This window comes from Petromyzon marinus, chromosome 4, assembly GCF_048934315.1.
Source record: "Petromyzon marinus isolate PM22_M1 ecotype Great Lakes invasive population chromosome 4, UKy_Petmar_22M1.pri1.0, whole genome shotgun sequence".
Lineage (NCBI taxonomy): Eukaryota > Metazoa > Chordata > Hyperoartia > Petromyzontiformes > Petromyzontidae > Petromyzon > Petromyzon marinus.
In genome coordinates this window covers 25,711,554-25,737,301 of record NC_133670.1, presented here as the reverse complement: position 1 = coordinate 25,737,301, position 25,748 = coordinate 25,711,554, and the positions used below count along the sequence as shown (strand labels likewise).

General features: G+C 50.4%; 1 protein-coding gene across 3 annotated transcripts in view; it reads right to left on the bottom strand.

Moving 5' to 3' along the window:
- MGAT5 (alpha-1,6-mannosylglycoprotein 6-beta-N-acetylglucosaminyltransferase) overlaps window positions 1–25,748 on the bottom strand; it is a 103,092-nt gene that overhangs the window by 16,173 nt on the left and 61,171 nt on the right. For all 3 annotated transcript variants that reach the window (XM_076060335.1, XM_032944519.2, XM_032944509.2), the window contains exons 6-12: window positions 19,236–19,298; window positions 17,521–17,682; window positions 15,480–15,649; window positions 12,472–12,606; window positions 11,779–11,912; window positions 9,788–9,921; window positions 1,372–1,518 (exon numbers count right to left, since the gene is read on the bottom strand). In XM_076060335.1, coding sequence (XP_075916450.1) covers window positions 1,372–1,518; window positions 9,788–9,921; window positions 11,779–11,912; window positions 12,472–12,606; window positions 15,480–15,649; window positions 17,521–17,682; window positions 19,236–19,298 — 945 coding nt within the window. The remainder of the gene's footprint in view (window positions 1–1,371; window positions 1,519–9,787; window positions 9,922–11,778; window positions 11,913–12,471; window positions 12,607–15,479; window positions 15,650–17,520; window positions 17,683–19,235; window positions 19,299–25,748) is intronic.

Below are 25,748 nucleotides of genomic sequence, written 5' to 3'. Positions count from 1 at the left end.
GCAGCCTCGAGCACAACCACAGGCTGGGATGACGGGGGAGGGGTGCGGGTAAAGTCACGACTTTTGACCACTTCAAAGCAATTGACCTTTGAATCAAGACCGCCAATGGCCCAGCGACACACGGGGTGGCGCTGCAGCTTTCACGAGGTCGCAAAACGCCCACCGCCTGCCAACGAAACTGGCACCCAATCAAAAATCCGTATTTAGACTGGGGGAATCCGATGAGCTATGAAGCTTTCTTTCACACATGTGCAGCAGGAGACAGGGGGTCAGCGAGTAACGTGGTGGAAACAGAAGCTGCTGCTGCTGCGGCTGCTGGGAGAGTGATACCAGGGAACAGATGCCGCTGCTAGGCTGCCGGCAGTCTCCCGTACACGAGACCACCCGGTCCAAGCAAGTCCTCAGGTTCCTCCACTGCACCCATAATACTGGTAGGAAACGTAGTGGGGACTGGAAGCCCAACCGGGCTTAAGTCACAGGAGGCAGGGGATTCATTGTGTATGTCTGTGAATGTCTGTCCACGTGTATCCGGACACCCGGATAAAATGGGAGGGGTGGGGCTGGGTGGAGAGGGGAGGGTGGCGAGGGGCTGGGTGGGGAGGGTGGGGATGGGCTGGGGAGGGTGGGGAGGGGAGGGTGGGGAGGGGCTGGGGGGAGATGGTGGGGAGGGGCTGGGCAGGGAGGGTGGGGCTGGGTGGGGGGTGGGGACGGTGGGGCTGGGTGGAGGGTGGGAGGGGTGGGGGGTGGGAGGGGTGGGGAGGGGCTGGTCACCCCGTGGTGCCCTTATTAAAACTCAACGTTTAACCTACTCTCGCCGGCTTGTGCCCCCCCTCACAGTCGGGCATATTGTGCGGAACACACCACGTGGTGCCGCCGTTGACCCTGGCCATTGACCGAGCAACCCAACGTTCCTACCAGCTCCCTCCGCAGGAATGTGTTCTAGTCCCCCAGTCAGTTATGAGAACGCACTCACCGTTTTAAAGAATCCTTTATGGAATCGCATCTCATTGCTCATCTGACCGTCATCTTCCCCCTCTTTCTAGGGCCGTCTCTTCTCTATTAACACACACCGCGTATGTTCTACGCACCTTTTCCACCGCCTAGCGATACACGTGTGGCACGATTTCGTACAGCATCTCGCCGAGGGATATGTGATCAAATTTAGATGTCCCCCCCCCCACCGCCTCCAATTACAAGACGTGCTGAACCCAAAGGGGGGTCAAACAAAAAGTAAACAAGAGACTTGCGCCCATTCCCAGTCGCCCCTCTGTGCTCGCGGGGGGCAGCAATCTTCACACTTGCTTAGCGCTCCGAGTTCACGTTTTGGCTTCGCCAGGTGGCAAAACAAAAAGAGAGAGAGAGAAAGGATACCTTGGTCTCACGCAGCAGGAACTGAAGCTCGCGACCGCTCAGGATGCCGTGGTTCTTGACGTAGGGCGGCACATTGACCGTGGCCCCGTGCACGGTTCCGTGGATCTCCGTGTACTTGCTGATGATGTCCAGGTACTGCATCTTTCCCTGCACGCGGGGCCGTGACATCACGCGCGAGCGGGGTGGGGGGTAGACGCATGAATGGGCGCCGTCGGATGTTCCACTCGAGAGGTGAGGCAGGTTAACTGTTACGTGAACGGGAGGAAAAGTAAAAACGTGGATTCGTAATCGATGCTTGGGTCGGAGCGGGTGAGTGAAGTGTCGTACACCTAGCTCCACCCAACATAATTCACTCGCGCGGTGCGATCCAGACAATGGATTTTAATTATATTGGTCGCAAAAGCTTACGTGGAAGCAAAGGTGAATAATAATAATAACAATTCCATTCATTTGTAAAGGCTAACCAAGTCTCCAGACTCTTTCAGGAGGGTCCTTGCATTGGGACATTTGTCCCACGTTAGCCGTATTTTGACGGTGCAAAGAAAACCGAGTGCTCGCAGAAATCTCAACGCATAACACTCAAAATTCCGCACAGATGGATTTTACGAGCCCATTTCACGCACTGTAACCTCCCAGCGACTTGACAGCGCTGCAGATTTTGGAGTAGAATGAATCGGGGTGATCCATCAACCCTTGCCTCCAACATTCTGGATTGCAGGCGAAGTGCTTAAGGCAGCCACAGTCCAAGAACACGCCGCGAGACCAAAACGCATTCCAGGAGTAACCGTATAATAATTATTATATATGGTTATCTATAGATAACGTTTCCGGCAGCCTTGCTGTGCTATATAGTAGGGATATTGAGAATAGGTTTTCCACTTTTTTCCGGAAACAAAACAGGTGTTGAGATGTTTAAACACCAAACAGAAACCTTTTATTATCAGAGTATGTTGTTTTTTGCTTTCTGACCACACGTATTGTGGTTAATGCAGACATGATTCATTGTAAAAGGTTTCAGTTTGGTGTTTTAACATCTCAACTCCTGTTTTGTTGCCAGAAAAAAGGGGAAAACCTATTCTCATATTTTGGTACTGGCAAAGGAGGTCACATGAAGTAGGGATATTCCCCGAAATGTTTCCCATTATATATTTGTGTCTCTTCAGGGCCACACAGTTTATTGACAAATGGGTTGAGTTTCCGTATTAATTCACCAAGGGAAAGCGCGCTCACCCACCCCAAGTGTCAATGCACATACCCGGAAGAGGCGTTCTAATGCCCCACTTTCCCGGTTGCGGCACGGAGTGGTGCGGTACGCGCACAGAGAGGTGGCGCCTTGTTAACCCAAGCGCCAGCGCGAGCGGAGAGGAGACACATCCACGACCCCGCGACCCCCAGAGACCGCGTGCTAAGTGGCCACGTGAATACGCGGACGAAGCAGCCCACGGACGTGCGAGGCGCTCACCCCCCCCGTGCCGCGACGCCGTCCCGGGAATGGGCACGGTGTGAGAGTTGGTGCTAGAGTTGGCCTTTCGTGCACACCCAGAGATGCGAATGCCAAGTTTGTTGGCAATAATAACAAGGCGTTAACAGTGACTCCTTGAAAAGGTGGAGACAAATTAAACCGCAAACACACGCGTGCACGCACGTATGTGCCGTATTTTCTTTTTAAGATCGGACGGAAGAGCTCACAATGGGTCCTGTTGACAAAGTATCCATGTATTTATGAGGGTGCCTCCTTTGAGTAAATCAATATGTAGATAGTATGACAAAAACAATGCTGCGTGGCATATAAAAATACCATTTTCATGACCACGTCTCTCTCCATGAAGGTCTCCTTTAACTCTATTGTCCTATGTTTGACAGAACGGCAGCTGTGTTCGTCAAGTTTACTCAGGAGGCCACCTCCAGGCTCTTGCAGCAGGGGGCACCGTTGCTGCGTGCAATCCCAATTAAGTAATTTGCAAGCAATGGGATGTTTGGGTTAATACCAGTCACATTGTATGTTTTTGTTTTTAGCTTTCGGAGGAAACCGGAGAACCCGGAGAAAACCATCAAGGAACAAGTTGAGCACAGAAAGGGTGCCCGAGTCGGGACTCAAACCCAGGCCACGCTTGCCGTGAGTCATGGGTGTAACTGCTGCGCCATCCTGCCGTTTGTGTAGCATTATGGGTAAAAGCATATTTAAGCAGAAATGCAGGATTGATAATATTTAAAAACCAAGAAGGTGATTGGACGAATTTATTATCATGTGCAGACAGAAGAGATTTGGTAAATCCTCGTCGACGATCCTGAAACTCCAAAACCCGCCGGGCTGCGAGATGGCCAAGAAATGGCAGTACAGCAAGCAGGCTGTTGAATCCTGCTTTTCACAGTGTTTTTACTAAGTTTAGTTGAACACGTAGGCTTCCGTGACCAATATCGTCCATTTAGTTAGTTGTACTCAGATTGTATATGTCGTGGATTTTCTCTCCAACACACCGGTGTGCTGTACTAGTAACGACTTGGCATGTTCTATTTACACGACAAACCTTGCCACGTAATTGTGTGTGTCGGGTGGTGGCGGGTTTAACGACACATTTATATTTACGCGATCTAACCCCCCCAAAAAACCTGTGTTATGTATACTAAGTTTAGTTGACTCTGCTTGCAGTAATGCGACGTGTTGATTACCTTCAAAACGTTCAACTGCATGGCTTCCGTTGTTTGCGCTTTAGAATCCGTAGCTGTTATACACCTTTTTTTTAGCTTATGGCATAATAAAAGTTTGCTGTTATAAACTATAACAAGATGCTGATATCAGTGTCTAATATATTGTACATTTGAACTTATTGCATAAGTTTATTTATACGATGCGTGTAACTGTGATATTTTCTTACAGTTGTTACTGGCATACACCAAATATCCACTGAATAGCATGACAGACTGTGTTGGAAGGTGCTGTTAGCGAGCAACTTTGAAGGGCGGCATGGCACACGATGGGGTGGTGGCGTGACATCGCCACGCCCGGCCGCCTTCGTCACCCTAGTGGCAATGTGTTACGTATCGCACCAGGTTTTATTTGAGGCCAAGTCGACCTACGGGAGGACTAGGACCGGTTCAGATAATTGTCATGAGCGGTAATCGAACTTGGGTCGCCGGGTTCGTAGCGCAGCGCAATCACTGCTGTGCACACACGGGTCTCTTGTATGTCACCAGCGTCCTCTCCTGCCACTAAGCCCCCCTGCCCCACCCACCGCAACCATGAATGTGACACAGGCAACTTATAGAGTTCTTCATGTGGGCATTTGTTTTTTTGTTCAAATGTGAATCACCGTATTACTTGAGGCCCCCCAATTAATTTGACTTGGACAACGCAAACGCGCATGCGTTCAAGGGGATCGTACGCTCGTGCGCCATAATTATATTTCCCCGGGTCTCCCTTGAAAAGGAGACTTCTGGTCTCAATGGGTGCAAGAACGCTCCTCAACCGACTGAACAAACATCCAAAAATGCAGCAGCACCCTTCTAAAAATGAGTCTTGAAACTCGCCGAGGGTTTCCTGAGGAACGCAAACTCCAAATATACGGGCGTTGGGCTCGAACCCACGACCTCCTGCATACCAGGCGAGGGAGTTAACATCTTGCCACTGTGGCGCCTAAGTGGTAAGTTCCAAAGACAATGCGGAGTCAAACCCAACCTATCAATCGCTTATGGAACGTGAACGTGACTAAGGCTCGGCGAGGAGATTCGGCCACACGAGCAAGCGAATTACAGATGCGCAACACGACAGTGCCACGGGACGCAACCAAACAAAAGCACGAAGTGCGCCGGGGCCAGGCAGGGCAGCGTTCCCGGTTTGTGCTGGATAAATACGTTCGCTGCTTTTCTTACTTTGGCAAACAATTTATATCGGACACTCTTAGGCTGCCCTAGGAGCAACAGAAACGTCAGGTGCATGTAGCCGTCTCTTTGGTGATCATTTTAGCGATCTCCACCGGTCAATAAGCCCAGCTTTTGTAGCTGCACACAAGGGACAAACCCAAGTTTGAGTGCCATAAAAAGTAACTCGACTAAACCAAGAGCCTCCCCCCCCGTCGCGTTTTCGGGCTGTGCCGCGCGTGTTGTTCGGCACGTCGGTGGCTGACGTTTCGCTCCACGTTCTGGGAGATTCTGCGGGAAGAGAATTCACCTGCGGAAACCTCCAGATGGAGACGCCCGCTGCGAGGACCCCCGCCGGGGTGACTATCCAGGGGTGGGGGCAAGGCCCGGTTCTAGTCTTTGTACTCTGCGCGGGTCTCAGGTTATGCGCGAGATAACAAGCCCAAGAGGTGACGGCGAGGTCGTTTGCTTTGAACGGCGATGGCCTGGCCTTGACGCCGACACCGGCCGTTGTGCTCGTTCAGCACAAACACGGTACCGTGCCCGCCACACCCAAGTGCTCGCGTCCACACAGCGTCGTCGAAAGGAACTTGAGTGAAAATGCAAGGGTAGCATGTTGTGTATGCACGTATAAATTCTGTCGCAGCGTACGTAGCCAACAGTGCTAATTGGAGCTGTGAGGGTAGGAAAAACTAAACACAAAAAGCAGTTCTGAAGAAATTAGTTTTCAAAACACAACAGTGGCTTTGCAGACTACGTTTGGTCTTTAATCAATGTCGGTTATATAAAAAATAATGTAAATAAGTTTTTTGATTAAATTTGCAGACTTTGTTGAATTGGGGTGCATGTCTCACAAGGTTAAGAAAGCCTATTCTTCACGTTACATTACATTCATGGAATCTAGCGCGTAAGAATCGATTATTTTCAATTATGACACGGGTTAATGCGACCTCTGCTGCAGCTAGGGATGCTGAACCCAAAAGAAAAAACGAGACAGGATCCGTGAATGGAATTGAGACCTTAAAATGTGACATTTCGTTGGCTCGCAAGGAGTGGCGGGTGAATTGTTCTATCGCGTTTTGTTCAGTGACTGTGAGCGTGCGTGCGTGATAAGAAGGGCAGACAATGATCCACAATTAGCCCAACGACTGTTGCCGTCAGTGAGCAGCCGTGGAACGGGCAGCGTGGCCAATCGTGGCCACGGCTGTCTGCCGGTGTCTTGGCAGGGCCGATGCACTGTCCAGATACCACTTGGCGTTGTTGCGCTCCGTTTGGCCACGAGTCTAAGCCAGGTTGCCAGAATCGTTGGGCACAGCACTGAAGGAGATTATGTGTACGAGCAAAATCTGTTTTTTAGCGTCGGTGCCCGAGTGAGGGATGTAATGATGCACGTTGGCCAGCTGCTCCAGTGATTTGATGAATTATCACAATTCTTGGTTTTGATTCGGGCAAAACGTCGAATCAGCTCGGTTCGTTTGTCCCGTTTGTATAGCGTTGTTCCCTCAAATTGCCTAAATGTTACATTAGCACAGTGAGCGTATAATATGCATCAGGTGTAAATAACCGACTCGAGCACACGACTCGACACTTGTGTATTGTGAGCGTACTAATCGTCGCCAAGCGATCCAACGCGACACCGATCTTAAACTCAACTTACGCCACCTCGCTCCTGTACAGGACGTGACAAACATGTGGCGAGCCGATAGACTTTACTTCCCCAAGCGGCGATGTCGCTTCAGGGAGTGCTCATTTCCCTGCAAGGCACCGTTGTTGTTGTTGTTGTCGTTTGCTCGGTGGCAGCCCCCGTGAGCACAGCCCTAGCACTGGACAAGCCCCTGTCTGGTGGTTGTTGTTGTTGTTGTTAAAATTGCTCACCACTAAGAATTCTAAGAGGGAACAGGCTGTGGGGCTCACTATTCATAGCCTTTTGTATACGTAAGGACACCGTTTACAAGTATCATGTTTTCATGACAGCGAATTTAACTACACGGTTTTTTTTGGGGGGGAGGGGGGGTGTGCACTTTAATTTAAGATCCAATAAAGTGCTGGCTGTTGAAACCATACAAGCTGCAAGTATGCACTGTTTGTATGAAGGTTTAACTTCTTTTACACCATATGTAGCCAACCGTGGTGATAAGAGGTGCGGTTTAAGGAAAACAAACGACACACAAAAATCAGTTTTTAAGAAATGAGTTTTCTATCTAGATTTAAAAGTGCACAGCTCCAGTGGCTCCCTAATATCGGAAAGAGGAGCACATCTGAAAGCACGCGATGCAGTGACCGTTTTTGTTTGATGGCCAGCCAAAAGCCACTGCTTAAACACCCAATCTCTCCAGCACTGGCTGCAGCGATGGGGTGTTTACACAACACGGGGTCTTTGGGTCACAGTACAATCACTCTGCACACCTTGCTCGGTATCGGACAAGGGTTCACTTCTTTGGTGCCGTGGGAAGTTGATTAAAGACATTCGAGGTTGGTGAGCAAGTCGGTTCGTTTGCCCCAAAGTAACTTTGTGGATGCTAGCATTACTGATGTGTGTTTTGTGATTGTGATTTATGGTTCATGATTCTTTTCAAATTGTAAGTAAAAAAAAAGTAAACCGAGGTCCGTTCACACCCAGGAGTGAGATGGATTGTGGTGTCGCAGGACCACGAGCCATGACGGAGATGGCATGAGGATGCCTTTATTTTATCAACGGATAGACCACGGCTGGTAATGATAACAACGACGATGATGAAAATATGCCACAAATCATGGTAAACATCACAGACTAGATATTTTAATTCGCTGCCACGGCGCGAACGAGCGAGGCCTCTTGCCGTTGACGAACCCCGTCCCTCCGCTAAGTTCCTCGCGCAGTGGCGGCTGTGGGTGGAAGCCCTCGAGGCAGCACAACAAACGGCCGAGCCGACGACAGCCAAACGGCGCAGCGCACAACTCGCGCGCGTGCCTCATGCACGCACACGCACCTCACGCACGCACACGCACCTCACGCACACGCACGCACTTCTTCAGTGCCAACATCCCATCACGCGCGCCGGCCTTTCCATCAGTGCCAGAAAATCTATTATTTAAGCCCATTTCATACTTTCAGTGTGGCCCTGCGCCACCCCACCAACCCATCACCCCTCTGCTCCCCCTGGCAATTCCACTTCCCTACCCCAGCCACCCACCTCGTTCCCACCCCCCCCCCCCTCCTGAGCACTGCGTCGCGCTAATCCTACACGGTCGTTTGCGACGGCAGGAATTTCGAAACCGAGAATGGCAGAGCGGGATGCGCATTCACAGCAGCTGGACGCTGCCACGGTGAAAATAAACGGTTCTAAATGAATCGGACTTATTTTAAATAAGCCACGTGGAACGCTGTTCACAAAGGTGTCACGCTTAGCAATGCAGAGGTCGCCGGCTAGATTCAACCTCCTGGCGCGGCAGCTGGAACAACGGTTCACATTTATTAAATACCCAACCCTCTGCTGCTTCTGTGCACCCATCGGTACAAATGGGCGCAGCACCATAATTAGTGCATGGGCAGTTCGGGTGCGGTGGGATTAAGTGGGGACACTCTCGCCTCTTCCAAGTTGCCTTGGGCGGCGTGTGTGGAAGAGGAGGCCAAATGCCCTCAAGAGCGGCTCTCTGGTGCTCCCTCTGGACGAGGCCCTGCTGCTGGCAGTGGTGTGAGCGCGCGGCTGCAGTGTTTAATATTTTTCTTGCCTCCACAGAGAACAAATCAACAGGGGGGTGTTTCAATAGCGACGACGATATCTGCTTCCGTGCTTCCTGTTTGCCCCCATTGTGGCTGTTCTCGTTAATGAAGCGTGCGCGTGTCGCACAATGGGTCCCTGTCAACGCATTGTGCGGAGGAGAAATTAGCGTGCGTGCGTTTGTGTGTGCATTTGTGCGTGCGTTCGCAGCAGTCACACCGACCGGTGTTTGGCCGCGACTCCGCGCCGAGGGTATGGCGATAACAAAACAAAAGGAGCACGTGCCGTTATCCGCAAAAAGTCTAAAGGCTCGTGTTGAGGGGGGGGGTGGGGTGGGATTTGGGGGTAATTGCAGTACCAAGCAAACAAAAAAATGTATAATTACAAAAATTCTCTGAACATTTTAAGCACGGGCAGCCATGGGCAGATCAAGAATAAACATTTACCTGTTCTTTAACCTCACGAGTATTTCAATTGAGACTCGTGCACAAATAAAAACACACACGTAAAACAAAGTCGAAGACTGTTGTGGCAAGTGCTGTAAGCGAGTACCTCATGAGGCCGCCGTGGCGAATGTGGGGAAGTTGGGACGAGCACCACAACCGACTGCCTTTGTTTCCCCTGCGCTGATGTTTACCCACCGCACCGGCTACTCATTTAGGGCCGAGTCAAACGCAGGGAGAGCCCAGGACTGGTTGGGATTATTCGCCACGGATGTTACCTTCCGCCGCGAATCGAACTCGGGTCTGCACGTTTGGAACGGAATATGAATGGTGGTGCACAATGTGCACAATGTGCACCACCATTCCCCGCGACACTTGCGCGCAAGCATGCGAAAGCACACGCACACGCGGTACCTTCCAGAAGTTGTCCACTTTTCCGTAGACCAAAGACTGGTTCTGCCTCTTCACGTCTTCCATGTGAGCCGCGTCGCTCGAGTTCAGGTGCTGCTCCACCACGAAACCAAGGAAGCTGTTGTCGGGCGTGTGGGCTGCACACATGAAGGACGCGCATATACACAGACTCGTGAGCAAGCGTTTTACAGGAGGTAGGCATCTACAAGTGCGTCCAGGAGAAATAGCGCGGGCGAGTGGCAAATGCGTCCCGTATACGGAGAGGAGTCTAGGTGACAAACTAAAAAAATTAAGGCGTTGAAAAATGCGAGGAATTGTGGGTAGACGGCAGAGGAAGTCATGCGGCGTGTCCTTGCTCTGCAGACATTTCGTGGCCCCGTGGGAACAACACGACGAACAAAGAAGAGGTGGCATTTACGTGGAAAGTAAACACAATCTCACCGACAGAGCTCGAGAACTGAACAAAGTGCGCAACACAATCCCGAGCTGCTGCTATTGTTGTTCACTGCGTCGCCATGCTGCACATGAACGCCATACGTCGGGCAGTCCAGGCTTAGTGCTGGAGCTACTGTAGCATTGATTTTGTGCGTTACAGATTTATCTTCTGGTTGTTGCATCGTCTTTTTATATTTTTAAACAATAAAAATAATACTACAAGCTGCATAGAGGTTAAATGTGTTCTTCACGGAAATAGCGGGGGGTTTTGTGAAGACGAGCAATGCACCAAGGCAACACAGCCCCTCCATAAATTAGCCCGGTATTGAGGACACAGGCAGGCCTATACAGATGCACGCATGAGCACACACTCACGCGCGGGTGTGCCCGCCCACACGCCCGTAAGGTCAGCGGCAATGTTATTCTAACGCGACACTGAACATGACAGCATCCGATGTGAAACAGATATTAAGACACTCTGTCACTTCATTTTTCTCCATCAAGCATCGTTTAGTAAATTGGGTTCGCAGCGCAGTCATCAATCCTCGGAGGAATGCAAACTCTAAGTAGAAATATGTCCACAAGGACAGGAGCACAGTTCATGAAAAGAAATATTATTAAAAATAATAACCCCATCCTTCCCCAACGGCATTGGGCAGTGTACCGCCACACCCTTGCGGTGGCCGCGGCCCATCATTGGCATCACCTATCTCGCGAGTGCAAATCCCAAGCTGTGTTTAGTTGGTGTGACGGTGCGCGCATCTGGTCCTGGACATATAAAGGACAGGACTTTTGCTGCGTGAAATTCTGTTTTACGACAATGCATAACGAGGTTTTTATATTGTAATGTGGGGTTTTTTTGTGCTGACAGGGCCCCATCGTGCAGGTGGAATGCTCTTGCCGATAACATCAGACAATGCAGCAATGCGTGACTGCTCATGAGACCTCGAAGGTGGAAACCATTCCAGAGATGAAATACATTCTGGAGGATAAACATTGAGATTAAGAGGCTGGCTGAAGGACTAAAACATGGATTATTGGTTGTCAATGTTTTTTATCCGTTTTCTATTTTGGTGAAATAACTCCCCGACACATTCCTCCACTCCCCCCAGGACGATGAGGATTTGTCATGATTCAGGGTCGAGATTCCATTCGAGAATCGAATTTGTTTTTCAACCTTGCAGTGAATGGGAGCATCTCCAGTGGCTGCAGGGGGGATGTGAACCCATTGCACACGACACGCACAAACCGATAAACTGATTACGCACACGAGTAGATACACAAATCATGCAGGCAAATTTAAGTTAATCGTCGAATGCATTAATTGCTGCACCCATACTACCCCTGGAGCCGCGTGTCCGTACGCAAACAAATATCGATGAATTTCGCCCAAACTTTGGGCCCAGCAATGTTGGCTTCGCAAGGGGTCGGCATGCCCAGCATCGTGCGCGACTACATTCGCCTCCCCACCGCTTCCGTCGACCGCCGCACAGTACCCGCCCACTCCAGATACCGGGCACGCGTCGGCCAACTCGTAACGCCGGGCAGGCGCGACGTACGGAACATGGTGTAGAACTGGCGCGGCACGAGGCTCCACTTCCCCCAGGGCGTCTTGTGTCCGCGGGACTGCGCGTACTGGGCATGGTTGAACTCGGGCTCTGTCCCGAAGGAGTCGAGGACTCGCAGCATGCACCTGCGCTCGCGTGCGGCGAGGGGGAGGGGGGAGAGAAGAGGCGTTGAAGTGTCGCTTCCCTCTGCCAAGCCGCTGCAGTGCTGCTGGGGAACCCAAGCGGATTCCATCGTAACCGTGGCGTCCCGAGCGCTCACGAGGACCGTGGGGGGGAAGTGCAGATCGGCAAACGGTTTTAATTTGCGAGCGAAGATACCCAAGATAATTTCCTCTAGCTGTGGCGCCAACAAAGGCGCACCCGCTCTCCAGTCGAAGGGCAGGAGGATTAGAATAGTTGCGAGAAGTCGCACAATTTGTGCGCGCACCAGCAGGTAGCGCATATAATTTGAATACATTGAAAGGAAAGCAATTACGGATAATCTTCCTTTTCCCCATTGGTTAAATGATTTACGATGATTTTCACCGAACACAAAGCCAGGCGAGTGATTTAGCGAAGGGTACCCCCCCCACTCCCCCCCACTGTGGAAGGGACGAGATTTCCTCGCCACGCTGCGCCAATCTCCAGGGCCGTCTCTCTGGGGCCGGAACGCGGCGAGCGTGCGCCGCAGAGGGCGGTGCTTACTGGTAGTGGACCCAGGGTGGACCCACGGCCTTCTTGAACTGCGTAAGGCCCACGATGTCGATGTAGATCAGGTCGACGACCTTCTCCCCTTTGACGGGGCACCCGGACTTCACGCCGGCCACGCGCTTCATCACCCTGAGCGGCGGGAAACACCGCCGTCAACGGCGCACGTCATCACCGTTCATTAACTTTTAAAATGATAATTAAAATACGATACTCGGGGGTCGTCCGTTTACAAGGGGTGTCCAGGGGTGTCAGGTGACACGCACGTACACACACGCACGTAGCAAACACGAAAATACGCGTGTGCACAAACGTTTTTGAATCTGTGATACCGAGCAGAGCTGCACCGAGGTTGTTCAACTTCAATGAATACCAGGTCACACTTTCCATTAAAACAAAGGGCCGGCTAAAAACAAGATTGTGATTGTAAAAGTACTGAATAAAATTAGTATTTGTTTTCAATGCAGCTGCATACATAACAGCATTGCCCATCTGTTTAGCAAGTTGACAGACTTACATGCAGGATATAAATATACGTGAGAATTGTCCTGAGTGGAGGCCTTTCACGCCCACAATCCACAGAGGAGCCCTGCGATGCATTCTGGGCAGAGCTTGCCACTGTTTACGGCTCGGGGTCCCATAGCAACCTAACGCCAAGTGGCGTTCACTTGCATTCAAAGTTCCATTCCCCTGAGCTGCAAGGACTCTGAAGGGGCCTCTAGGTGCTCAGAGGGTGAGCATTGATTGCTTTGAAAAATTACCATTGGTACAGACGAGATGAAGCCTGTGATGGTATGTACAGGGGGTGGATACCCTGCGTGAAAAACACAGGTGTATTGATGACCTCAATTCTAACATCTCATCACAAGGCTTTGCCAAGTGCTCGAGACAGCCAAAGGGATGCAAATGCGAACTTTATTACAGCATTACAATAAACGTTACTCACATTCAGGAATGTAAAAGCTGCGCACATTAACTCGGCAATAAAAGTTGAACCTTGAAGTTCAGGCACGATTAAAACAAGAACGACTGCACGAAAGTCGCAGTCAAAGAAAAATGATCATCGCACACAAAGTTCCATCGCGAGACAGCGAGGGGCGTCTTTCGAGAAGCGTTCTCATCGCGATCAATGAAATCGATCGAGAAAATGTCTCGGAGTGGCCGATGGAGACTCAGTATGGCGCGAGAGAGGCGGTACGGCGAAGGGGATTGAAGTTGGTCGCCCACTTGAAGTCAGACAAGCCAGCTGCCGCGTCAAAATGTGCAAGGCGAAGATTCAATGTGGCCCTCGGTAGAGCAGACGACTCTGGGTAGTCCCACCGCTGGCACCACGGTGAGGCGTCCGAGTCAGAAGGAGCCGAGTTCACTCGTAAATCTACACTGGGACGATGAGAACGGCTTGGAAATGAGATGGCCAACACAGAACCCGCTCACTTATTGTAAAGGCCAACTTGGAAGCGTTTGGTTAGCCCCCAACGTGGTCGCTGTGAAAAACGAGAGCACCGATGTCACAGTGACTGCATGGAAAGATGACACGAGAAGTGAATGAAATACGAAACAATAAGTGTGAGCCAGCAGTGTACTTCTAGTAACACTCGAAACATGTTTGGGCCTTTCTCTGTGGATTTAGTGAACCAATCCCGGTTTGTTTATACGTTACTGCCTTGAGGAATCTCACTGACAGAAACGACTCGCTATTTTTATGATGACCGACTGAAGATAAAAGCAGAAATGAAACTACGGCGCCACAACGCACTGACCTGCACAGCGGCACATCTGTTACAGAACTCTCTCTCTCTCTGCGGCGAGGGTTATGCGTTCATAATTGCATGGAATCATAATAAGAAACGTTACTAAAATGGAGACAAGGTGGAGGCGTCTCCCAGGATAACAAGCAATGGCGGCAGTGCTAATCTGTTGGCCGTCGTTACCCGAAGGCCAAAAAATGAGACATTGCCATGCCAGGGCCAAGTCTCTCCATCAATTTGGTGATCACTGGTAGCTTCTCACAAAGTGGAACATGTGCACAGCGGACAATGAGTGAATGCAATGTTGGAACAAATGTTGTCTAACTCTTCAGTTAGACACTCTGGACTCTGTCTGCAGCTATAGACAACTAAAGGCTGTGACATACACTTTGCAATTAATGTGTCGCTTGCCGGCCTATTCTATCTCAAGAAATCATCCAGGTGAGATATTTTTGTTTTAATTTAAAACCACGAGGGCAATTTTAAGGCAACGGTTTTTGCACTGGTTTTATTTGTCAAAATTTATTTTAGTATCCCAGATCTGGACAAATCTGATCACTGCTTCGCTTAGCGAGAATCTGTGTTGGAAAATTCCAATAATAACTCAACTTCTTGCGAATGGCAATTTTATGAAAGTAGCACTGCAAGACGTCTCTGCGGTGGGAAACGGCAGCCAGAGGAAAGAAAAAAATGTCAAATTTGCTCTAGACGTTTCAGACAGGGGGCCAAACACAGGCTTGTTTGTCTTTCATCAGGAGCTGAGATTCCCCAAACAGGTAAATAGCAATACAATGTTGACATTTCGTTTAACTACTATTTTTCTTTTGCAAGGTAAGCCCCAATGAGCTTCGTAGTTTATTTTTCAGAAGCGACCTGGCCACAAATGATTGCAGCTAAATACTCATGATCACGGGGAGAACACGCAAACTCCAAATCGAACCTACGACCTCCTGCCCGTGAACAACACCATAGTCTTCATGGGACCTTCTTTCCAGTATCAAAATGATGAAAAAAATAATAAGCTTCATCCTTTCTGGAAATATTATCAGAGCATGTTTGCCTAATTTTTTCCACAAGTGCGTGTGGTTAATTTAGACGTGCTGCCTTGAAATAGGTATGTATTTGGTGTTTGAACATCTGAACACTCGTTTTAATACCGCAGTCTACTCCGCAGTTGGCCCAAGTAAATTCAAAGTCAGTGAAGCAAATGGCGGCTTTACGAGCGAAGCGGAGAGAGACGGAGAGATGCGCGCTTACTCTCGCAGCTCGGACACGGACACGGAGAGCTTGATGTGGTGGCCCAGGAGGTAGAGGGCCGAGATGACGTCCCCCCACTGCACGAGCTCCCCGAGCGGGCCGCCCGAGAAGGCGCTCTCTGCGATCTTGAAGCCCGACTCCTTCGTCAGGAGGCCCAGGTGAACCAGAATCTGCCACAGGCGGGCATGGGGCGAGGAGCGGGAAGACAACGGGTGACGCGACGGGATGAAGCCATGGTTCTCCCGCAATCAGCGCGATTCCCCCAATTAGCATTGACCTGGGGTCGGCTATAATTACCACGTCAACAATGTCAACCGAAACAACGTTTACAATCAAATTGTCACAATTCGATTGTAATTCATCACGAATTGCACAATTACCATTTCCCGAGTGTGGAATCACATCACTCCCGACCCCGCGACTTGTTGCCCCTGTTGTGCGAACAGGATATTCAACACAACTGCAGACGCACAATGAGTCGCCGGATGGATTGCAGTCGACGCGTGACCACAACGATTGTGTCCAGGAGCCGACGCGGTCATGACGTCGGCTGGCCTCATTAATGCGCAACACAAGCAACAACACCGTAGCAAGGAACGCTGAGATGTGGCTGCGAGTGTCGTCCTCTTCACCAAGAGATAACGCCCGCACGGCTACCAACGCGACAACGCACGGACAGAGCTGCACACGTGCGGCAAGAGCCCCACGGCACTTTCACTTTCGCCGCCGATTGACACCCCGAGCACGCAGCCATGGACGACACAACGAGGCCGACGGGGTTGCTGGACCAGCGGTCTCGGGGTAACGGCACCGGCTGCGATGAAGCAGCGGCCTCGTTACCATCACGGGGGCCGGATGCCATTTTGGCCTGACGCGGTAACCGTTGACGCGTTGCCTCATCGATCGAAGATTGATTTTTGCACTCGCATGCACTGAATAGTTCGCGTGTGAAAAATGTGTAGTGACGTAAAAGGAGTCACTATGGCGTTTAGTGCCAGCTACTGTCACAAGAGTGGAACTGTACGTCTTGAACCTCTCTCTGGCACCCGAGTAGGTATGGCATGGAAGCGGGCCCTAGGGGGCATGGTCCTGGTGAGGGTCAGAGAAAGGGCAAGTAAGGACGTGACAGTCTGAGTGAACCCGAGAGGGCACGTGACCGGGACAGGATAGCGAGGGGGCCCAAAGGGGACTTGAGGGGCACGTGATGCTCGGTCGAGAACCTTCTGGTAGGATTCAGAAGGGGGCGTGACCCAAGGCAGAGTGAGGCCACGCTCGGGAGCATAAAGGGGAGGTCCCGAGAGCAATCGCGGCTGTCTGCTGGAATGGAACTCTCGGCGCTGCGTCCCTTCGGTCTTCGGTCGTCACGTTCGGCATCGTGGGTCAGGCAGTGTGTTACTGACTGATCCAATTATGTAGTTACCCTGTTGGGGTTCAGTTAACTTGTTGTGACGTTTAAGTAGTAGCCCTGTTAAGGCCGTGTGTAATCAACGTGTTGCCTCCAAGTTCAAGTGTGTGCCTCCGTAGAACCCACTACAAATCTATTGCATGGAGGCTAACGAAATGGCTGGAGCAGTATAAATCAGAGAGGAGATGCGAGAAACAATAGAAATGAGATGTAAAAACAAGGTGAAGTAATTTATTGTTGAACCAAATTGCGACCCAGATTTATTCATCGCTGCACAGGTGGCGTGTTAAGCATCTAATTGCAAGAGTGCTCTGCCAATTAATAGTCATGCCTGTCAACTCAAGACATCCAAAGCCTTGTGGGCCCAGAGTCACTGAAACAACTGGCACCGTGATTTCCACCATGCGCAGCAGCAGCAGCTGCATCAGCTCCAGTATCAGCAGTAACCATAGCAATCAGTTGCAACATCAGCAGTACCAGGTGCATCAGCATCAAATTCCAGCGGTATCAGCATTAGCAGGGTCAACTGTTCCATGCAGCACGAGCCGTAGCAGCAGCAGCACTAGAGCCAGCAGCGGAGGTGGGAGCGCTGCTGGCGGGGCTGGTGGCAGCGTGCTAGAAGACGGACGCGCTCACCTTCTTGCGCGTCCGGCCCTGCAAGTTGTGCTTCTCCGAGAGCGAGCGGACGGCCGCGAGCCACGACTCCTCCATGCGCAGGATGCGCATCTTCATCCAGCGGAACTCCTCGCGTGACGCCATGCGGTGGAACAGCTGCTTGAAGTCGGTCTTCACCTCCGCCTGCAGGACGCACGTTGCGCACGCAAAGACAAAGGGTTGCCACGCACAGCAGACCGTTGGGGGACGTTGTTAGCGAGCACCTATTTAGGTCGCAGTGGCAAGATGTTAACTACCTCACCTGGTATACAGGTCGTGGGTTCCATCCAGACCCCCACGCCTGTCTATTTGGAGTTTGCATGTTCTCCCCGTGGCCGCATGGATTTTTCTCCGGGACCTCCGGTTTTTCCCTCCACATTTAGAAACGAACGTTCAGAGTATTTGGCCCCGCGGCCAGCCCAGGATACGCTGGTGGGACGATGTCGCTCGGCTGGACTGGGAATGCCTGGGAATTCCCCAGGAAGAGCTAGAACCTCGCCAGGACAAGCGGACTAAGAAACGAATGAACTACCAAAATTTCCACGTGATAATCCACTTTTGTTGAGCTATCATTTGTGGCCAGGTAACTTCTGATAAAGAGCCATGTAGCTTAGAGGGCCTTACTTGGTAAGATATACATAGTTTAGATTTAGTTTATAGTTTATAGAGGAGAATGACGCAAGGCACCCGGAGCAGTGGTGTGGCGAATAACATGCCTGGCCACCTGCGCGGTCGAGCGTTGATTTTTACACGTCGCACCACGTACTCATTTATGGCCGAGTCGACCCAGGGGAGGGTACAGACCGGTTCAGATATCACTAGCCACTGATGCGAGCCGTGGCCGAGCATTGAACTTGGGTCACCCGGTTCATAGGGCAGTGTGCTAACCCACTGCACCACCGCTCCGCTCGCACACACGTACCTTTTAGCCGTGAACAAGAGATTGTTGGGGCAAGTGCTACGAGCTAACACCTGTTAAGGTCAGCCCGGCACACAAAAATGAACATGGGGTCAGGTGGTGGTGTCATACTGGAAGAGAGAGGTGGCAGGGTAAACCATTGCTCAGTCTTTAAATTATGTTTTATTAACCTGGAACAATTTCCCCATTACCCCACAGGGTGACCGCTAGTTGTCCTCACTGGGACTTGAGCGCAGTGCATGTGGTTAAATGTCTGCATTAGGGAATTCAAGCCGGGCGATGGTACACAAGGGGTAGAGTGGTGGCGCGGTGATTGGTGTATTGTGCTTTGACCCCGGTGATCCGAATTCAAATCACGGCCACGAATAACACCTGTGGGCAAGCACTGCCCATGGTGGTGAAGTATGGTCAAGCAATCCCAAATGACCGAAAGGTCGCGGAGGAGGCCTTTATCCAGCGATGGAATTGAGGGTAGTACATTGTTACACAATCACTTTGCTCAAAGACTTCAGCACCTGTTAATAAAATGTGCAGCAATATTTTTAAGTGCTAAAACGCATTATGGGTAACACCCTCGAGGCCTTGCAAATGTGCATGACTGCATGCGCACAATCAGTTCCATTGCAAAACTTTACAAGGTGCACGGCAATCAAGCTGCATGTGAGGCACACGTGTTGATTTTAAACATTTTGCAACCCGCTTGACTGTTGCAAGCCAGCAAAAAGCAGCCCAAATATGTAGACGGTGAGCGTGGCCTCGCTGGGCCGCCTATCCTCACCAGGGGACCTTCAGGCTTGAACACTTTTTTTCTCCAAGGAAGCTGAGGACACCACGTCTCCACCTGCAACGACAATGTTCACACGTTTATCATCTCTGCGGGCAAACCAAACAGGCTAAGGTACAGAAGGAGATAACGCAAAGCCGTTAAAGGTGACAAGGCTGTTATCGCTAGTGTCTCGTGATCCTCCTCTTGTTCTTTGATGAATAAGTTTATTTTGTTTAAGCAGGTGAGCACTCAAGAGACCAGGACAGAGTCTCATTTTATGGAGTGACCTGGGTCATTTGCTTGTCAGTAGAAAGCAACGATATGTGTACAACCCCACTTGAGTAATCTACAGATAATATTTTAATTCAGAAAAGTTGGGATACGGACGCAGCCCCATAATGGTTGACTCTCGCAAATGACATCCGGGGATCTTTAACATCCGCTGGGAAGCAGACTGCGCGTAGTTTTATTACAGCTGTGACACCCGCAGCAATAACCAGGGCGGCCGCTGAATTCCAAACGAGTGAACCTCCACAGCAAATGGCAAACACGCTACCTCTAGGCGGTGTCACTGCCCTAGTACTACCTCTAGGCGGTGTCACTGCCCTAGTACTGCTTCTAGGCGGTGTCACTGCCCTAGTACTACCTCTAGGCGGTGTCACTGCCCTAGTGCTACCTCTAGGCCGTGTCGCTGCCCTAGTGCTACCTCTAGGCGGTGTCACTGCCCTAGTACTACCTCTAGGCGGTGTCGCTGCCCTAGTACTACCTCTAGGCGGTGTCACTGCCCTAGTACTACCTCTAGGCCCTGTCACTGCCCTAGTACTACCTCTAGGCGGTGTCACTGCCCTAGTACTACCTCTAGGCGGTGTCGCTGCCCTAGTACTACCTCTAGGCGGTGTCACTGCCCTAGTGCTACCTCTAGGCGGTGTCACTGCCCTAGTACTACCTCTAGGCGGTGTCGCTGCCCTAGTACTACCTCTAGGCGGTGTCACTGCCCTAGTACTACCTCTAGGCCATGTCGCTGCCCTAGTACTACCTCTAGGCCGTGTCGCTGCCCTAGTACTACCTCTAGGCGGTGTCACTGCCCTAGTACTACCTCTAGGCCGTGTCGCTGCCCTAGTACTACCTCTAGGCGGTGTCACTGCCCTAGTGCTACCTCTAGGTGGTGTCACTGCCCTAGTACTACCTCTAGGCGATGTCACTGCCCTAGTACTACCTCTAGGCAGTGTCACTGCCCTAGTACTACCTCTAGGCGGTGTCACTGTCCTAGTACTACCTCTAGGCGGTGTCGCTGCCCTAGTGCTACCTCTAGGCGGTGTCACTGCCCTAGTGCTACCTCTAGGCGGTGTCGCTGCCCTAGTGCTACCTCTAGGCGGTGTCACTGCCCTAGTGCTACCTCTAGGCCGTGTCGCTGCCCTAGTGCTACCTCTAGGCGGTGTCGCTGCCCTAGTGCTACCTCTAGGCGGTGTCGCTGCCCTACGTGCAAAAAAGATAATAGGAATATGTTAACATGTAGATTAGTAACTGGGCCGTGACGACGTACAAAAATACCTAAAAGTAAATATTGCAATATTTATGAAAGAGTGATATCTTTTATTCCTCTCGATGGGCAATGAAAACGCCTTGGCAAGGTCATCATCGTGATACGAGGAACCAGGGTGGCTGTATAGTTTTACAGTTCCCCGATGCGTGAGATGCATTTAAACAATGTGCAATTCACACAGGAGGGTACAAAAAGGTCTTTATATCTGTCTTTTCACATCCAGCGTGAGAACAAATATGCAGAGACAGGCCTGCGCAAATGGCGACGGTTTTTTTTTGGTCTAAACTATTTACCTGCCCACTGCTTGCGATAACAGCTACATTCGCTGTCGGGTGCCAACTTAAGGTTGAACATTTTTCAAGATTACATTTGGAGGAAAGCAATGGCACACGTCTAGAGCAGGCTGCGATGACAAAAAAAAGGTAAAACCGTCTCGTTATTTGGAATACACGCAGGCAGCGGATAGCTGGACACCAAAAAACAGTGCACAAAGACGAAACAAGGGGGACTTATTTTCGAATGTTAATAATGGAGAGTCAAAGCCAGGGCTAACGAAAACCTTATTTAAAAATAAGTAGGTGTTGGGCTGTTTAAAAAAAGGATCAATGTCTATTTTACAAGGGCAATCAATCTTGGCGTTGGATTCAAGATGAAAGGATTTCGATTTATTTTATTACCGAGCTCGTTGATCAATAAGTTACAAAAAAATGGAGGGAGAGAGAGAGAAAAAAAAGGCAGGCGTGGAAGCCACGGCAGCCAGTAACTCCTCGGGGAAACGATGGAAATTGGGCACTGACGCACGGAGGTGGCAACTGGGAGCGTGGTGGTGAAACATCGAGCAGCAGACAACGGGCTGAAGTGTTGGAGGTGGAACTTGCAGGTGGGGGGGGGGGGGGGCACCAGCAGCGGCCAGGCGGCATGAATAGTGGGCACATTATCTGTGAGAGCTCGCAACAGAATTAACCCTAACTTGCGCGGTTTTTAATTTCTGAGACAAAGAAAAATGCGGCGTCACCTTACGGCAAACGCTGAGGACGCCCCGAGCTCTTCCGGAACAAATGCAGACGCAAACTAAATGTGCGGGGGGGGGGCGGGGGAAACGGAGCGAGGTTGCGCGCGACGGAGAACGAGTCTGCAGTACATGAGCAAAACCACGTGGAGACGTGGCGAGCGGTGCGATGCCATAAGGGAGGGGGGGGGGGTGGCGAGGTTGTGAGCGGCGGTGTCGATACAGAGCCATTGCACCGAGCCCCCGCGATGGACGCGCGGCAGTCCTCCGCATTGGCACACACGCCGCGGTGCCAAGTACAATGTTGCGATTGCAAACATCGATGCGGGTGAACGATAGAAGTTCTGATGATGAGGATGTCTCACTTGAATGATACACTCTGGGCGTCAATGGGAAGATGATCATGATAAAGACAACGGTGGGAATTACGATGACGATTTCAATGATTGTCTTGATGATGTTAAGGACAATGGTAGCTATGAGCTAGACCTTCGTGGTGGTGGTGGTGATAATAGTGCAAGTTTTGACTGAAGTATGAATAAACTAAATTATGTATTTTATACCAAGGATTGCTTTGCTTTCCTCTCTTCACAGAAATAATGTGTTCCTTTTAACACAAACCGGACAGTGTATGACAAGCCCAAAGAAAAAAGGAAGAAATGCAATTGGTAAAATGTGAGAATGCACTGCCAATTATCCTTGATGGACTGGATAGGTGTAAAATCATTGAATTTACTGCGGAGAGCACACACTGACAAAACAACATTCCTACTATGAAACGTATGGATTTAATTAGACACGGTTCCTCGTGAAGCGTGCCTTTTGTTGTGTGGGAAAGGGGCAAGACTGCATGCAGGGATACAATTATCCATGCAGCCACTCATTTGGGGGCCGATGATTAAATCCCGCAATCGCATAATAAGCATCAACACAAGTTTGCGTTCAGGGGCGAGAAATATCTCCGACACCAAATCAATTTAAGGAGACGTCAAATTATATTTTTGGTTTAAGTAAAATGTATAACTGTCCCACAAAGTCAGTAATTTTCTTGCAGTCGAACTTGACTGCAAGAAAAAAATCCAATATAGACGGTAAATACGGGCACGCAAGGTGTCTAGGATAAGTGCGCTTGTGTCTAAGGATCATTAGCGCAGAAGAGATTAATGTGTCTCAACACTGCACACCTTTTCACATGATAGTACAAGTGGCTATTCCTCATAACACTGCAATGTCTGTAGGCCCAAGGTACGAGCTGCTATTTCTGAGCACGCTGGGAAAAAAGCCACACTCAACAACCGCCATTCGCCACTAAGTGGTGGTGATGTCACCACGACGCTTGTGCCAGGCCATGTGCACCTTGAGGCCACGTAAAGTGTCGAACGCTCGCTGGCAGGAGATCACGGGGCAGACCCAAGTGCCACGGGTCGACTGACTGAGATGACTGGCTGATGCACCACCTGTGCCCCCTACTGTGCCAACCTGTTGCGCTTTAGCCACCCGGCGCTCCGCTCGTTGTTGTGAGCGTCGCTCCTCCGCCCTCCATTGTTGTTGGAGGGCGACTGCCTCCAACTGCCCAGTAGCGTCCTTCACAAGCCTCCTCCACAGAGGCCGATCTTGACACGGCTGGTACCAGTCATCGGCAAGTCCACTCAGATCCACGTCCTCCTGTACCACATCACTCCATCTCTTCTCTAGCCCGTGCCGCGCCCGTTTAGCCCCCTCGATCCGGCCGAACAAAAGCTGTTTCGGCACGCGGTGGCTCGGCATGCGGGCTACATGACCCAGCCAACGCAGCCTTGCCTGCCGGAGGAGCTCACCGATGGGACTTTGCCCAGATCTTTCTAAGATTTGTGAGCTCCTCACACAATCCAGCCTGGTTAAACCCACGATGGATCGTAGGCAGGCTAGCCTAAATGTTTCTAACCGGCGAAGATGTTCCATTAGGGGGGTCCACGTTTCGCAAGCGTAGAGAAGGGAGGGAATGACCGTGGCCGAGAAGACCTGAAGCTTAGTGCGGAGCGACAGTCCAGGTAGCTTCCACACAGCATTATGCAACCGACGATAATGCCGCTCGACTGATTCAGAGCGAGACCTCTGCTGTTAAACTGGAGCCGGTCATGAGCACACTGCCCAGGTATGGGAAACTCTCTACTTTCTCCACAACTGCCCCATCACCGATTGGGAGTTGTGGGGGTGGAGTGTCCGATGGTACAAAATACCCAGGCAGGTGCTTAGTTTTGGTGGGGCTGATGGTAAGGCCCCATCTCTTAGTGGCACGCTCCAGTCTCAGCAGCAGCGTCTCCAACTTCTCCTCTGAATGAACAGCTATTACCAAATCATCGGCATACATAACGTGGTTGAGCAATAGTGAGCCATCCCTTGGCCACACACACACACCCCCACACGCATTCTCGTGGGTAATTCAATAACCATCCTACGATTGCACACTTTACACCCCCACTCACGACTATCAGAAAAATCGCACGACATTCTGCCATGAAGCCCATAACACAATACAGTCACCACAACCGACCTTCGTCCCAGATATAAACTGTCCAAACAAAAAAAAACTAAACAAATATTTACCTCGAGAAAATCTCAAAACTAGCAATTATTTCTGCAGCCATGCTGATGAATATATTTACCTATTTGCGGTCCGTCTGCTTTCTTAATGATCGCTCTCGGAAATAAACAACGGAAGCCAAGAAGCGGGCCGCGTTCGTCACCATCATCTTTCGCCGCTCTTCCACCTCGCCGTTTTACACTGAACGACTCTTGAGGTAATTAGGAAAATGCAAATTTTGTTCAATAATTTAATTCATTAAGAGCATGGGGTTGCTTATATTCTCATTAACTGCCGTACAGTGAATGATTATCTCCTGGGGATGAAGGTGGTGTTGACACAAGCGTTTTAATTTAGAGAAGCACTGTGAGAGAGAAAGTGTTACCCCATGGTTGGCACGATATTATATATACTATTTATATTCAGCTCTTTTTACAGCATCCTTTTCCACACGCGAATCAGCCGACAGCGCAATGGCTGTGAGCTGATGCACACAACTCGTACAAAAAAGTGTTCTTTGTTCATTATTGAGTGAGTCACCAGATCGTCCTCAAACCTCCATGACATTTCGCTGCCGGTTATTCTCGGCATTAATCAGCCGTGATGAATCCACTGCTGGATGAAGGCCACCACAAATCGTTGCCATCTCTTCACTATCCAGCGAACGAGCCTCATCAACCTGATGGTCACTTAATTAAATGTAAAAAATAAGTCAAAATTACTGTTTTTGGGGAGATGTTCTCTCTCTTTGCGGTCTATAAGATGACGTAATTTTCTGCAGCGGTAAAAAACTGAGACAAGATACAGATGCAAGCATCTGCATCTTGTTCGGCCTGGCGCGCGGGATCAATCGCAGGGCCTCGGCAGTGTCGGTGCAACGGGAGAACGCAGCTGTGGGTCACATGGCCACCGCACATCCTCATTTATTCGCGAGCGTAACAATATATTTATATTTTTTTACGTCTCGTTTGATCAAGAGGCCTGTGTTCAAGCCCCAAATCTCAGCGTTACCAGCTCAGCGCTCTGACTTCCAAACAGTCTACTTTAATCAAAGCTTCAGTGCACACCTTGCGCAGAGTCTTGGCTCCTGCAACCGGCGACTCCGCAGGTGCAAGCGCAGTGCCAACAGAGGAGCTCGGCGAACGCCGATGGATGGATGGGCGGTGCGCACAATCGAATCAAGTGTGCCACAATCTATTATTTACGACATATGCTCATGTTACATTTGGAGCAGAAGGGCAGATAAATGCACATAAAAGACATCTAACATGAGAAACAATACAAGCCAAACGGTAAACACAGGACAGATAATTATAGATTTGTTTTAATCGAGTCGTGATCCAGACTCACGACATGTCATCATTGGGCTTACACACCTCCTCTCCAGGGCAGGAGACACTCGTTGTAACC